The 16,367-nt window shown below is 42.0% G+C and overlaps 1 protein-coding gene across 1 annotated transcript; it reads left to right on the top strand.

Annotated features, from left to right (window-relative positions):
* Positions 1-1,842: 1,842 nt before the first annotated feature.
* Positions 1,843-13,583, top strand: LOC106562960 (protein phosphatase 1 regulatory subunit 26). The gene is made up of 5 exons (XM_014128091.3): positions 1,843-2,019; positions 4,924-8,683; positions 12,708-12,828; positions 13,049-13,101; positions 13,344-13,583. Exons 2-5 carry the CDS (start codon positions 4,995-4,997, stop codon positions 13,366-13,368), a joined length of 3,888 nt encoding a protein of 1,295 aa, XP_013983566.3. The 5' UTR covers positions 1,843-2,019; positions 4,924-4,994; the 3' UTR covers positions 13,369-13,583.
* The last annotated feature ends 2,784 nt before the right edge of the window (positions 13,584-16,367 follow it).

Raw genomic sequence — 16,367 nt, 5'->3', positions numbered from 1 at the left:
AATAGGGTGCCATTTAGGACACAACAGTGATTAATTACAGAGGAAGAGAGAAAGTGACCGACTCCACTGAGAATCACTGTGATAGAAGCCTGTTAAGGTTACTACAAGCTCCACTCTGTTGATCTACGTGCATGCTTGCACGTGGGAGGAGTGGGATTTTTGGAGTAGCGAACACCTTTTGGTAACATGATATCCTCGATGGTCCTATTCCCATTCCCAAAGGGGTGATAGCAATGTTTTTTATTTTTGTATTTTCATTTTGTAAACAACAAGGAAGAGTTGCCTTCCTTTGCAAGTAGTATCCAGCCAGTGAATCATTAATAAAGAGGGAGGGAGGGGGGAAGGGGATAGAAGGTGAGAGGGGTTGTTCCCATAATCTCTATTTTCTCCTGAAGTATGCACTTGTTCGCTTACCTTCGTGGATTTTAAAGTAAATGACTGGTATGGGAAGTCCCCCTAGTCTAGACCATGCCTACACCAATCAAATGCTTCTAAATGTGTGCAGAGTAGTGAACAAGTGTTCACTTCACAAAGAAGGAGAGATTATTGGGACGCACCCAGAGAGAAAGACAAGCAGACAGACATTAAGAAATAGCAGAAAGAAGCTAAAGGAGACAAGAAGAATCAGTATTTTGAACATGAGGTGAAACTGCACCTGAGGGAGAGAGCGTGGTGAGAAGATGGAGTAAGAAAAACAGAGGAGATATGAGGAAAGGTGGGAAGAGAGGGAGGTGAGAAGAGCTGGAGGAGAGAGCGAAAGAGAGAGGGGTGAGAAGAGGGTGAGAAAAGAGAGACGAAGGGGAGAGGTGAGGAGAGGGGAGCGGATGAGAAGAAAATAAGATATATGTTTTATGTTTGCATATAGCACCATCTTGTGGTATTTGAAACAACTGGAGATACAGAATATGTATAGTATAGCCATGTAGTATTCATCTACCTACTGTATCTTCATCAACCTACAGTAAATGCATGAAACATAGTAGACAATACATATTTCAATTTTTATGAATTATAAACATCAAGGTTTGACCATTACTTTCTATTAGGCTACTATTACTACTTTGAACTGCACTAAATGTATAACTGTATAATGTTTGACCCTGCAGCTTTGTTGGAATAAAAGTGGAATCAATTTATCATACTATTGTGATTATTTACTTTTTAACTTGAGGTGTTGTGATGTGCTTTTCACATTGAATAAGGTGTAATTATTACAAAATATAATTAGCCACAATATTTCTTAAAATGTAAGTACATCGTGCACTCATCCATGGGGTAGAAATCAGCGTGTTGTTGTTGTGATTCTTGATGATAGCAACAGATAGCAACAATTACAGAAATGTGCAATGTGGGGAATCATAGGTGGCTCGTTTCAGACCGTTTTATCTTGTTATTGATATTTACCATGTTTTGTTTTTAGGTGTTTTGACTGATGTCAAGTCTATACTAATATGGCAAAACATGTTCTAGCTAGCTAACCAACAACTTTAACGATGTATTTCGAAGTCAACAAGTGCTCATCGTGCCAATTTATTTACGTTTTCAAAAAACATTGGAGACAAAATATAGCATGCATGTTGTCAACAACCCAAGCCAACGCCATAAGTTTCACACCATAGTTGTGCACGCTAAACAGCCAACCCCTCTGTGGACATGATTTGTAAAATCATAGGCTACTATAATTAAATTAGGCTGCGGCCTCCCTGTTTAATGTCTAACATATCTGTCCATATCAATGAAATCTGAATATGAAAAGGTTTGTAGGTTAATATCAGGTTGGAGCTGTTACATAAGCTAACATAGTCCTTACGGTCATTGGTCAACTTTGAGAGTTAGGTTATGTTCCTTTAAAAAAAAATAGCTGACCGAGGTGGAGAGGAAGGGGTGCTAGAGACCGTGCGCTGTTTGCTTGTGTCAGTTCTGTGTGTGAATACTGCTGAAATCTATAGAATTAGCTACTAGGAAAACCAGCGAAACTGGTGGACATTTAACGCGTACGAGCGATTCAACCATAACCAGGTAAATCGAGCTAAGTTGATGTTCTGATATATCTTGTGCCGACACTACAGTTCTGTGTGACTATAGAGGTGGTTGAGGAGCACAATACAAAGGTTTTCTTCGCAGAAAAAATGCCGGTTGTACAGAAGAGGCCCGCAAGTATCTTATTTCTCAAGACAACGATAAGGTTCAATGAGATTTCCCAATCCCGCCTGTTTTATACATTTAACTTAATATTGTTGTTAGTGATTAAAACATATTGTCGAGCAACCCGTGTCCTTTGAGAAGATGACAACGTAAAGTGAGGGTTTGGATGATCAGTGGCCGGGTAGCGAAGGAACATTGGTTGGTCTGCGGTGTCTCCTAGTGATACACACCGGCCATAAGTGCAGCCTGGGCCGCTAGAGGGATACGGGGACTGCCGGGGGTGGCGTTGCGACAACCGATGCATTGAGGTACGGAGAGAATGTCCTCGACGTACGTGAATGATTTTGTTGGAAAGAAAACCGTCCTATTTATCAGCTATAGCCTTATGCAGACTATGTTAATGTTGTCACAGGTAAAGTTCAATTTTAACAAATCATTTTTGGATCCAGTGTGAAGTCGTTCTCGGGTTAAATTATGTATGATGATGATGGCTATTTGGACAGATTGTCGTCTAGTTTGACTTTCTACCGTCATACACTGGCTGTACATGTACATTGACTCATATCCCGTTCTATTCGTGTATCACATGATATTGGCGTTTTTGTGAAGTATTATTGAATGAAACAGTAGCCTAGGCATGGTCTTCTCCGAGCTTGCGGCCCTTCCTCGGCGGTTTACTGCAGCCTTGAAAGTCGGCAACGTTGTTGATCACTCTCATTGGTAGGCTTCAGACAGTGGAGATACAGTATGGCGGGTTTGAGTATCGCGCTACACATGACCACCCCTCCACCTGCTGCTAGTTTAATACAGTGTATTCGTGCATGCCATAGTCTCTGTAGATTAACCCTAATTGGTTGAGTGATTTAGTAAATTATAAGCAATTCATATTCTGGCAGATTTTGTATTTTGGCCAATTTAGGCCTATGCCCTTACTGCATTGCTGTAGCTCTAAAAAGCATTGGAATAATCATGATATTCAATAAAGGAGCATTTCAGCATTAATGTGATGTAGTCCTTTATAGGTCCATAATCGAAATGCGATGATGGATAGCCTATAGTTTACAGTGACTATTTGAACAACATACAGTTGAAGTCGGTAGTTTACATACACTTAGGTTGGAGTCATTAAAACTCGTTTTTCAACCACTCCACAAATATCTTGTTAACAAACTATAGTTTTGGCAAGTCGGTTAGGACATCTACTTTGTGCATGACACAAGTAATTTTTCCAACAATTGTTTACAGACAGATTATTTCAGTTATAATTCAGTGGGTCAGAAGTTTACATACACTAAGTTGACTGTGTCTTTAAACAGCTTGGAAAATTCCAGAAAATTGTCATGGCTTTATAAGATTCTGATAGGCTAATTGACATCATTTGAGTCAATTGGAGGTGTACCTGTGGATGTATTTCAAGGCCTACCTTCAAACTCAGTGCCTCTTTGCTTGACATCATGGGAAAATCAAAAGAAATCAGCCAAGACCTCAGAAAAGAAATTGTAGACCTCCACAAGTCTGGTTCATCCTTGGGAGCAATTTCCAAATGCCTGAAGGTACCACGTTCATCTGTACAAATAATAGTACGCAAGTATAAACACCATGGGACCACACAGCCGCCATACCACTAAGGAAGGAGACGCGTTCTGTCTCCTTGAGATGAACGTACTTTGGTGCGAAAAGTGCAAATCAATCCCAGAAGAACAGCAAAGGACCTTGTGAAGATGCTGGAGGAAACGGGTACAAAAGTATCTATATCCACAGTAAAACGAGTCCTATATCGACATAACCTGAAAGGCCGCTCAGCAAGGAAGAAGCCACTGCTCCAAAACCGCCATTAAAAAAGCCAGACTACGGTTTGCAACTGCACATGGGGACCAAGTTCATACTTTTTGGAGAAATGTCCTCTGGTTTGAGGAAACAAAAATATAACTGTTTGGCCATAATGACCATTGTTATGTTTGGTGGAAAAGGGGGGAGGATTGCAAGTCAAAGAACACTATCCCAACTGTGAAGCATGGGGGTGGCAGCATCATGTTGTGGGGGTGCTTTGCTGCAGGAGGGACTGGTGCACTTCGCAAAATAGATGGCATCATGAGGAAGAAAAATTATGTGGATATATTGAAGCAACATCTTAAGACATCAGTCAGGAAGTTAAAGCTTGGTCGCAAATGGGTCTTCCAAATGGACAATGACCCCAAGCATACTTCCAAAGTTGTGGCAAAATGGCTTAAGGACAACAAAGTCAAGGTTTTGGAGTGGGCATCACAAAGCCCTGACCTCAATCCTATAGAAAATTTGTGGGCAGAACTGAAAAAGCGTGTGCGAGCAAAGAGGCCTACAAACCTGACTCAGTTACACCAGCTCTGTCAGGAAGAATGGGCCAAAATTCACCCAACTTATTGTGGGAAGCTTGTGGAAGGCTACCTGAAACGTTTGACCCAAGTTAAACAATTTAAAGGTCAATGCTACCAAATACTAATTGAGTGTATGTAAACTTTTGACCCACTGGGACTGTGATGAAAGAAATAAAATCTGAAATAAATCATTATCTACTATTATTCTGACATTTCACATTCTTAAAATAAAGTGGTGATCCTAACTGACCTAAGACCAGAATTTTTGCTAGGATTAAATGTCAGGAATTGTGAACAACTGAGTTTAAATGTATTTGGCTAAGGTGTAAGTAAACTTCCGACTTCAGCTGTACATAAAGAATGTTGTATGATATGCATACAAAAGCTGTATTTTGACCCCCTCTCATTTCTCTCTTTGTTTCAGATGTAAAAATGTGAGTATTGCCAGAGGCAGATGTGCTCCCATGCTCCCACCCACCCCAGCACCACACTAGAATGTACTTGATGAACGTGCCTCCAGTCGCGGCTATTCACACAGAATGGAAGTCATCGTGCGGCGGTCCGCCCGGAGGCTTTAGCGGTCTGCCCATCTGCTTCAATGACTCTGACAGCGACTTGTCCACCACTGGAACACCCATCCCAGAGAAGGTCCAGATGATCATAGAGAGCCTAAGGAGCACCCATTCCTCACTCGACATGGGCAATGAGACAGAGGGGAACCAGGTGCTGTCAGGACAACCAGGACAGGATGTCGGAGCCCGCGGCTCCCAGGGCCAGGGCTTCAAGGCCGGGAGGGGGCCTCCTGTGGTGATGGGGCCCAAGCCCAAATTCAGAGGACCTCTTCCTGCCACTCACATTAATAACTTGCTGGCAGTGCCAGAAGTTTCCTCAAATGTTGATTCGGAGAGCCAGAGTTCTGACAGCGATGACTCGGTGGATAGAGGGATCGAGGAGGCCATACAGGAGTACCTGAAGGAAAAGGACGACCACAAACGCAAGGCCGAGCCAGAGCCATCCACTAATATTCTACAGCCACCCAAGATGCCGCGGAGGAAGTCTCCTCTAACCATTCCAGAATCTCCCAAACCACAATCCGACAGCAATAAGGTTTTAACTGCCAGCAACCAGGTCCCGAGAACTGTCAAAAAAGAAACGCAAAACACCACACCACAACCCATGAAAAAACGTGTAAAAAGTAAGACACCCACCTGCAAGGAGAATCCCTTTAAGAAATTGGGCACAACAAGCAAAGCAGCGGTGGTCAAAAAACTGTCCTCTTTCGAACGGAAGAGAGGCCCCTCTATTTCGAACCCTCTTTCTGACAAACTGAAGTGTCCCTTGGTGAAAGCAGTGGAGGAACACTTGTCTGACAGTGACAGCAGTAGTGATGACGGTATAGAGGAGGCTATTCAACGCTACCAGCAGGAGAAGAAGAAAGAGAGACATGAAGGAGGAGGCAGACAGTCCTCCAAGCCCCTTCTTCTCCTCAAAGAGGAGTCAGACTCCAGCAGCAGCGATGACGGAATTGAGGAGGCTATCCGCCACTACCAGCTGGAGAAGCAGAAAGAGAAAAAGAGTGTACCCAAACTCTCTCTATCTCTACCCCCCAAACATAAGCAAGTGAGTAAAGCAGCCACTTCCCTGTGCTGTCCAGAGAGCATCAGCACTCCGGCAGGGGCCATGAAAAAACACAAACTGTCTAAAAATAAAAAAAATAAACCTGAGACTAGGAATGTAAAATCCTATCTACCCTCACAAACTCCAGGTTCCTCACTCTCTCTTATCAAGAAGAGATTAGCAGCTAGCAGTCCCAAAGGGAACGGCCTCCTCCTGTTGACTCATGTGGAGCCCCTGCGAGAGAGGGAGCAGGAGCAGCACACCACCCCAGGCCCAGCCACCCTGAAGGTGAACACCATCACTACCACCACAGCTGAGCTGATGTGTGCTGAGGCCATTCTGGACATCTCTAAAGCTGTCATTAAAATTCCAGAGGCCTTTAACCCTAACGCAGCAGACCTTATCAATATCAACAGCAGCTCCACAGAGTCCACCACCACCACTTCCCTCCTCATCTCCACAAACTGTCCTGATGATAATAATAAAAGTGATGATGAGAGCTCCGTTGACAGTGAGGAGGGGATCGAACAGGAAATCCGGAAGTTTCTCGAGCAGAAGGCCCAAATGCACAAACTGTTGCCTGGTTCAGCTGTTGGTACTACAAGTCAGGGTGGAACTAACACTATGACTGAACCAGAGAAAAACACCAAACTGAGTCTGGCCCAGAAGAAAACACTGAGGCTGTCTTTGACGCAGAGAAGAAAGCGCAGAGAGGAAGGCGGCAGCAGGAACGGTTCCAAGGAGGAACGAGAGACTGATCTCAAGATGAAAGAAGAGGCAGTCCCAAAACCCTTGACTGGGCATGACAGAGGGTCAAGCTCATCCGTGTTATCCCTGAAGAAAGCTCCACTGAAATCAGTGAAGGGCTCAGAGAGGAGGAGGGAACAGAGTGGAGAGAAGAGTAGCTCACTGGACAGTGACGAAGACCTGGACACTGCAATAAAAGACTTGCTCAAGACAAAGAAGAAGTTGAAAAAGAAGACTAGAGATATGAAGTTGAAGTCAAGGAAGGGCCTCAAGGATGATGAGTATTTGTCTAGAAAAACAGCATCACCGCTAAAGAAGCTCAGAACGGAGCCTGAGCCCAAGACCACCAGGCTTTTGAAAACAACCCTTAAAGTCACTACTACTACAGCCCAGAGTGGGAACGACAACAGAGAGAAGTGCAAAGTGAGTAAGAATGTGTCAAAGCATCCACAGAGCAATAAGAAGAAAGAGCCCCTTCACCAGGCATATGAGAGAGACCGATCTGAAGGGACAAAAGGTGTAGAATGCCTGTCGGGAGTTGTTAACCCAGGGGTGTTTCAGATAAAGGAAGATAGTAGTTCAGTGGACAGCGATGACAGCATTGAACAGGAGATCAGAAAGTTCCTGGCGGAAAAGGCTAAAGTTTCTACTACCGCAGGGAAAACAGGAGATGGAAAGGAGATCGGCAAGGGCAAAACTACAGTCCCTCTCACAGAGAAACGCATCAAAACGGAAAATCAGCTGGCTGAAATTCCAAGAATGGATGTTACCCAATTCCCTGACCCGCCTCGTCAGAGCAGTTCTGAGCAGAGAGGAGTTCCAGACAGAGGAGTCTTTCCCAACACACCCCCAGGAAACCCCACCTCCACCCTAGGAACAGCCAGGGGATCGTGCCTCCTTTCAGCCCTCACCCCCAGCTCCTATCCTACAGCCCTGGAGCCTGCTGATGGCGCTGGGGTTGCCAGAGCTGACAAGAGGAGGAGATCCAGTTCGGGTTCAGGAAGCGGTGATGCCCACCAGTATGCCAGCTCAGAGATGGCAAGGGGTCACAGCCACAGGTCATTTCCCAGCCCCAGCACCCCCTTGCCCAGGACTGACTCAGAGCAGTGGCTTAAGAGCCAAGTGTTCCCCCCCACTGAGACAAAAGAGAAGATCCATAACCGGAACCCATTCCAGTACAGCTCACCTAGTTTTGGTGAGAAGACAGCCACCACGCCAGCGTATCAGTGTGGAGTACCAGCCAGTATCTATCAACATAGGAGGAGAGCTGAGCCTGCACCTGCATTGGACACACCTGTCTCCACCTGTCCTGATGTTGTACGGATTGGGAGCATCATCAAATCACCACTGGTTCCTTTCCACTGCCCCTCATCCTCAGAGACGGCCGTCGTCTTCAGCTCTCCATTCCCAAGCCTAACCAGGAGACCTGTGGAGACTGGGCCGTCAGGGAGGTACTTCCTCCAGGGTCATGGGTCAGGGCCGGGCAGCCGTTGGGGTCAACCTCCAACTCTGACCCCAGGGCTGTCGGAGAGCAGCGTGGTACACGTGGCCAAGAACCAGACCACGTTTGTCGAACTGTCCGAGAACAAGACCAACCATGTACAGGTCAGGAGCAGGGAGGTGACAGTGATTGAGGGAAAGAAGGAAAGGAGAAGTGACTTGCCAGCAGGAGAGAAGGAAAGCGAAAGGGAGAGCAGAAAGCCAGAGGAGAGAGGAGGAGAGCAGATAGAAAGACGAGGAGAGGAGTGTGTAGATGAGACAGATGTCAGCGAGTCAGACGAGAGGACGAGCCCAGAGAAGAAGCAGGGCTTTCCTACTTTGTAAGTTCAGGCTTTTTCCTTGTAACTTCACATAGTAGCATCACATAGCCTTTATTTTAGTCAACCTATTGAGTGTGCCCTCCTTCCTAGTGGATATCATGTACATTTGTTCATTTGACGGTTCCAAGGGATAGTTTGTTGTTGATACACAAAATGAGCATAGTACAAAGCTTATTTTTATATGTTTGTACATTTTATACATCTATTTAAAATACTATAACACAATGTCATCAAGAATTTAAGACAAACCTACCTTTTTTTGTTTTTTCATTTGTGCTCTGAGATTCCATTTTCTGTTACATTCTTATCGTTCAAGCTCTTAAAAGCAATATCAATCACCACCCTGAAACAACAAGCCTAGTGCATGAAGGTTCATACCACCAATGCACAGCTGTGTGTGTCTGGTCATTTAATACAGGAACTGGTCTTTTTTGTCTCACTGACATTTAAAAAAAAAAAAAGCTAAACTTTCAAACCCTATCAAATATATAAACCTAACCACCCTAAAATACTACACTAGTACTATAAAATGTTAGGTCAAATACAGAATTATAAAGACATTTTAACAGGGAGCAGTGAGGTAGAAGTGTTTTGTAGCTCCATGGATGAGTTGCTTAAGGGACTCCTTTTTATAATGCAAATACTTCAAACTCTGCATTCAACTAGCCTAATATTGCCGTGTGTGTCTGTGTTCCCTTCTTTGTAATGTTTTAATAGACTAAAATCTTCCCTGTGCATTCTAACAGTCTTCCCCCATTTAATGACACAAACGCATGAAAAAAAAAATATAAAGTATCATTCTCATAACAAGCCCTTATCATAAGCTACGTTTCTGTTCTGAAGGATTCTGTCAGCAGCGGTTAAATTAGCAAAAGCGACCAACACCCGTTCAGATGCTGTTTTTACACATGCTTTTTGTATGTTTGCTCTGTTTTGTCTCTGAAAATATACAAATACTTTCTGAATTTGTGGCCTATCATGAAGAGATTGTCTTCTTTACAATCATAGGCACATTGCCCATATCAATGGTTCATTTCCCGCTCACAAACTGTCAACAGCACACACACAAACTCATCGGGCTCTTCGTATTTCTCCACTTGCCATTTGGTGTTTTGTTTTTTTCTTTCTTTGTTTGCTTGTTTTATGTTCCAGTAGTTTTTTCTTGAATTTTCATATGTGAAAAGAATGTTATTTATTTTTGTTTATGGAAAATAAAAGGAGGAAAAAATACTTACTGAACATGCTGTGCATCGCCAGTTTTCATAAATATTTTGCAAATATTGAACTTTCACCGGTTTTCCCTGTCAGAGGAAGGATACTTTGACTGTATCTTTAAAGTGCAACTGTATAATAAAGAGTGAATTTCAACAACAGTGGTGCCTCTTATCTGATTTAACAATTCAAGATTGATATGGTCAGTATGAGTATGTGCGCATGTATTTGTGAACCAATGAGAAAATGTCAAAAGACAATCATATTGTATTTTTAATATAGTTTAAAATTAAATGGAAGCCTCAATGGAAGAGCTCTTCAAGATGTACCCACCAGCTGTTACTCCTCAGGACACTTGCCACTCGAGGAATGTGAATTGCTGTTAAACAACAATATCTACAGTGCTTTCAGAAAGTATTCATACCTTGTGACTTATTCCACATGTTACAGCCTGAATTCAAACACAAAATACCCCATAATGTTTTTAGAAATTTTAGCAAATTTATTGAAATATCTAATTTACTTAAGTATTCACACCCCTGAGTCAATACTTTGTAGAAGCACCTTTGGCAGCGATTACAGCTGTGAGTCTTTCTGGGTAAAGGCATCCGCATGCTTCCCAGCCGAAACAGTTAGGAAGAGTTCATGCGTATATTATGATGACATTTTGTGACTTTTTTTGTTTGTTTTGTTTTGGTGAGGGTTTTTTCGGCTGTTCAAGCCCACAATTATTTGGGTGGAGGCAAGACAAAGTTTGGAGCTGAAGTCTACGGTCCTGCACCAAACATTTTAGATGTACAATTGCGTGACTAAAATCTCCTTGGCAAAAGTGTTGAAAGTAATGACATATTTCTTGAGTTATCTTAGATTAATACATACTATTTTGAGGAAGTGTGTACTGTTTACCGCTTCTCAAAATGGACGGACAAAGTACTATTGCCACTTTTTTCTCATTATACAAGTAAAGGTCTTTAAAGGGAGTATGCGAGCACACTCGTTCCGTTCGGCTAGACACCAGCCGAACTGAAGCATGCTGACGTCTTAAGTCTAAGAGCTTTTCACACCTGGATTGTGCAACATTTGCCCATTTATTCTTTTCAAAATTCTTCAAGCTCTGTCAACTTGGTTGTTGATCATTTCTAGACAACCATTTTCAGGTTGCCATAGATTTTACAAGCAAATTTAAGTCAAAACTGTAACTCGGCCACTCAGTAACACTCACTGTCTTCTTGGTAAGCAACTTGAGTATAGATTTGGCCTTGTGTTTTAGGTTATTGTCCTGCTGAAAGGGGAATTCATCTCCCAGTGTCTGGTGGAAAGCAGACTGAAGCAGGTTTTCCTCTAGGATTACAAGCGTACCCATAACATGATACAGCCACCAGTATGTTTGAAAATATGCAGTGGTACTCAGTAATGTGTTGTATTGGATTTGCCCCAAACATAACATTTTATATTCAGGACAAAAAGTTAATTGCTTTGCCACATTTGTTTCTGTATTAATTTAGTGCCTTGTTGCAAACAGGATGCATGTTTTGGAATATTTTTATTCTGTACTGGCTTCCTTCTTTTCTATCTATCAATTAGGTTAGTATTGTGGAGTAACTACAATGTTGTTGATCCGTCCTCAGTTTTTTCCTATCACAGCCATTAAACTACATAACTTTTTAAAGTCACCATTGGCCTCATGGTGAAATCCTTGAGTAGTTTCCTTCCTTTCCGGCAACTGAGATAGGAAGGACGCCTGTATCTTTGTAATGACTGGGTATATTGATACACCATTCAAAGTGTAATTAATAACATCACCATGCTCAAAGGGATATATTCAATGTCTGCTTTTTTTTACCCATCTACCAATAGGTGCCCTTCTTTGCGAGGCATAGGAAAAGCTTGCTGGTGTTTGTGGTTGAATCTGTGTTTGAAATTCACTGCTTGACTGAGGGACCTTACAGATCATTTTATGTGTGGGGTACAGAGATAAGGTAGTCACTCAAAAATCATGTTAAACACTATTATTGCACACAGAGTGAGTCCATGCAACTTATTATGTGACTTGTTAAGCACATTTTTACCCCTGAACTTATTTAGGCTTGCGATAACAAAGGGGTTGAATACCTATTGTACCCAAGACATTTCAGCTTTTTAATTTTAGTTAATGTGTAGACATTAAAACATAATTCCACTTTGACATTATGGGGCATTGTGTGTAGGCCAGTGACAAACAATATCAATGTAAACCATTTTAAATAAGGGCTGTAACACAACCAAATTTGGAAAAAGTCAAGGGGTGCGAATACTTTCTGAAGGCACTGTATGTAACCCTTGCTATGTTGTCCATGTACATGACTCATTTAGCTAATGTTAAAGGCCTCAGTCTCCTACTTCTCCTTTCATTATTGTATCAAATCAAAGTTACTCAGCAGTACCTTGGGCCCAGATACATTTTATCAGACAGACTGATTGGAAGACATGAATGAGAAACTCCAAGGTCTCTGCTTGATCTCTTAACATCTCCCTCTGGTAACCGCATGTAACTCTGTTCTGCGGCCTGACTATTTAGATTTCTCTAATGTTGAGATTGAGAATGATATGATCATACTTTTCATAACGTGTAGTGCATAAGCAGTCACTGTTTAAGGAGTATGGAAATAAGGCTGTGTTCGATTATTCTTGAGCAGATTGTCTAATCTCCAAATTATAATGAGTAGTCATTTAAGACGTAGGGTGACGTGTAGGTCAGTCAGTCTGCTGTTGCCGGCTGCAATGTAGCCAGTCTTAAACATGCACTGATGCTACTTCCCCTACCTTGCCCCAGGTCTCTATCCAGCGCCATTGACCCTGGTGTCGACCTCAGCCCTTACATAGCACTGAACACAGAGGAGAGGAGCAAGAGGAGAGGATTGATGTATAAAGCAGTCGCTGTAAAGCAGCCAAAGGTACAGTGACATACAGGAACAGTTAAGCCTGTTGCACACTGCCCATACAATGCCAAACAAACACCAACAGAAACTGAGTTGGCTAGGTGTGTCTACGTGTTGGGTATTGTATGGGCATTGTGCAAGGAGCTTTAGGGTGTGTTCTGATTTGTCTGGAATAGGTTTGTGATGAATTGGGGTTTGTTGACAATGGAATCTTTCGGTTGCTTTTTTTCATTAGATCAAGATTAAAAAACCTGTCAAGAGAATGCTCCAATTTCTACCACTATCCAGGTACATTTTGTCAGTCTCATCTTGTCACATTTACCATACTTGATAACACAATAGTACAATAAGGAGATAAATAAAGGAGTAGGAAATTACATGATTAGAATTTAAGGGGTTCCTTGAGTCCAATCAAATTTTATTTGTCACCTGCTTAGTTAACAACAAACAGTGAAATGATTACTTATGGGCCTTTCCCAACAATGCAGAGAGAAAAAATGAGTGTAATGATAAATGATTCTGCTTTGCAGGAAAAATGAATCAACTTGGAAGTGAAGCACATCTTCAAGAATTCTTATCAAACAATGAAATGTTGAACTGTTATCGTTGGTTGAATTGTTTGATTGGGGAGTATGTTAGTTGTGTTGAAATTGCACTTCAGCTCTTTGTTGGTTTGTTCAACAATATTTGTATTATTTATACTTGTTTCGTATTTGCATAGTAGGCTATTTTGATTAGGCCATTGATCTTAAATATTAACATTTTGAGAGTTGTTGAATGTTTTAAATGCCAATAAATTTTCTTCTACATCATGTTCATATTAATGTTGAAATATAATTTCTTGACACTTTTGGTAAAAACAAGGTTATGAAATCAACAGATCTGGAAAATCTGGCTAGAATTTGACAAGAAAGAGGAATGTACAGGTTACTGTCAAAGTAAAGGAAACACTTGAGTAAATGAGGGACACCAAGTATATTGAAAGCAGGTGCTTTGACACAGGTGTGGTTCCTGAGTTAATTAAGCATGTTAATATATCATCATGCTTAGGGTCATGTATAAATATGCCCAGCTACCCATTATTTTGGCTACCATGGCTAGAACAAGAGATCTCAATGACTTTGAACGAGGGGTCTCAAAGGTGCATAGGGGATTTAAAGTACGTGCATTTTACTATACTGCTGAGTACCAGAAGTCCTCACAATTGTAAACCAAGGAAGATGCTGACAAGTGAGGACATTTTGCAGGTCCTCACAAGGAAAAAAGCTACTTTAGCTTAGGGTTTGGGGTTAAGGTTAGGGAAAATTATTTTTAATGGGAATCAATTGTTGGTCCTCAAAGTATAGTAAAACAAACGTATGTCAGTCACCAGATGTCAACCCAATTGGACACTTATGGGAGGTTGTAGAGCAGCACCTGAGACATTTTCCACCACCATCAACAAAATATCAAGTGGATGGAATTTCTTGTGGATGAATGGTGTTGCATCCCCAGTGGTGTGTATTCATGGATGTCAAGGAAAGCCAGGCTTCACCAAATATTAGACTAATTAAAAAATATATACAGTACCAGTCAAACGTTTGGACACACTGAGCTCAACTGTGGGTTGTCCTGCGGCAGCAATCCCCCAAGGGAGGCTAGTATGGATTTGGCTTCACAACAATCAAATCACATCACATTGTCAGAATAACGTGTCTGTTTCTGGTCTGCTTGTGTTGATATCCTGCAGTAGCTAGCTTGCTAAATAATCCCTTTTCTAAGCCTTCGATGGAGATGGGGATTTGGACTTGTGGTTTTGACTTAATTATCTGTACAGGAAAATGATTATGATGGCGATTCTGATCTAATCATGAATTAATGTTGGCTTGAGATGATTGAAGTTCAATATGTAGCATAGATGTAGCCTAGTAGGCTCACATAACTAGCTAGTTAACATAGCTTGTTCATTATTGCCCATGCGAAGAAGTTAGGCTAGCAAGCATTTTAGCTTCGTAGCCTATGACAACAAAAACTAAAAGTGTACTGTATGACAGAGCCATAGACCGTTTTGCCAACATGAAAGAAGAGGATGGCATTGGCGTTCAACTAGTCTAGAAGTAGAGTGAGTCGGCTTCCTATTTCGCAACAAAGCATCCTTCACTCATGCTGCCAAACATACCCTCGTAAAACTGACCATCCTACCGATCCTCGACATCGGCGATGTCATCTATAAAATAGCCTCCAATACTCTACTCAACAAATTAGATGCAGTCGATCACAGTGCCATCCATTTTGTCACCAAAGCCCCATATACTACCCACCACTGTGACCTGTACGCTCTTGTTGGCTGGCCCTCGCTTCATACTCGTCACCAAACCCAATGGCTCCAGGTCATCTACAAGTCTCTGCTAGTTAAAGCCCCGCCTTATCTCAACTCACTGGTCACCATAGCAGCACCCACCCGTAGCACACAGGTATATCTCTCTGGTCACCCCCAAAGCCTATTCCTCCTTTGGCCACCTTTCCTTCCAGTTCTCTGCTGCCAATGACTGGATGAACTGCAAAAATCACTGAAGCTGGAGACCCATATCTCCCTCACTAGCTTTAAGCACCAGCTGTCAGAGCAGCTCAAAGATCACTGCACCTGCACCCATCCAACTACCTCATCCCCATACTGTATTTATTTATTTATCTTCCACCTTTGCACCCCAGTACCTCTACTTGCACATTCATCTTCTGCACATCTACCATTCCAGTGTCTAATTGCTATATTGTAATTACTTCGCCACCGTGGCCTATTTATTGCCTTACCTCCATTATCTTACCTCATTTGCACTCACTGTATATACATTTTTCTTTTTTCTACTGTATTATTGACTGTATGTTTGTTTATTCCATGTGTAACTCTGTGTTGTTGTATGTGTCGAACTGCTGTGCTTTTTCTTGGCCAGGTCGCAGTTGTAAATGAGAACTTGTTCTCAACTAGCCTACCTGGTTAAATAAAGGTGAAATAAAAAATAAAAATAAAAGTCAACTTGTTTTTGTTTTTTATTTCTTGAGCACGAAACAAATCATTACCATGGACAGCCACATTATATTTAGCAACATTGATTGGACTAAATCGTTTTTGGTATATTTAATTTTGTTTTCGCGGTATTAAACTAATGATATGTAGCCTAGTTGATTTGATGATGTTGAAATGGTGCTGGAATAGTGGAGGCAGTGCTCCTGTTGTCTTTGTGCTAACTCGGTGGTTCTATACTGAACAAAAATCTAAATGCAACATGCAACAATTTCAACGATTTTATACATTTAAATATATTATTTACAGTTTAGAAATATATTTACAGTTCATATAACGAAGTCAGTCAATTGAAATAAATAAATTAGGCCCTAATCTATGGATTTCACATGACTGGGCAGGGGTGCAGCCATGGGTGGGCCTGGGAGGGCATAGGCCCCCACCCACTGGGGAAGCCAGGCCCAGCCAATCAGAATTAGTTTTTCATCACAAAAGGGCTTTATTACAGACAGAAATACTCATTAGTTTCATCAGCTGTCTGAGTGGCTGGTCT

This window comes from Salmo salar, chromosome 11 (genome assembly GCF_965601325.2).
Source record: "Salmo salar chromosome 11, fSalSal1, whole genome shotgun sequence".
NCBI classification, from domain to species: domain Eukaryota; kingdom Metazoa; phylum Chordata; class Actinopteri; order Salmoniformes; family Salmonidae; genus Salmo; species Salmo salar.
The sequence above is the reverse complement of the archived record's forward strand: the minus strand, read 5'-3'. Positions and strand labels throughout refer to the sequence as shown.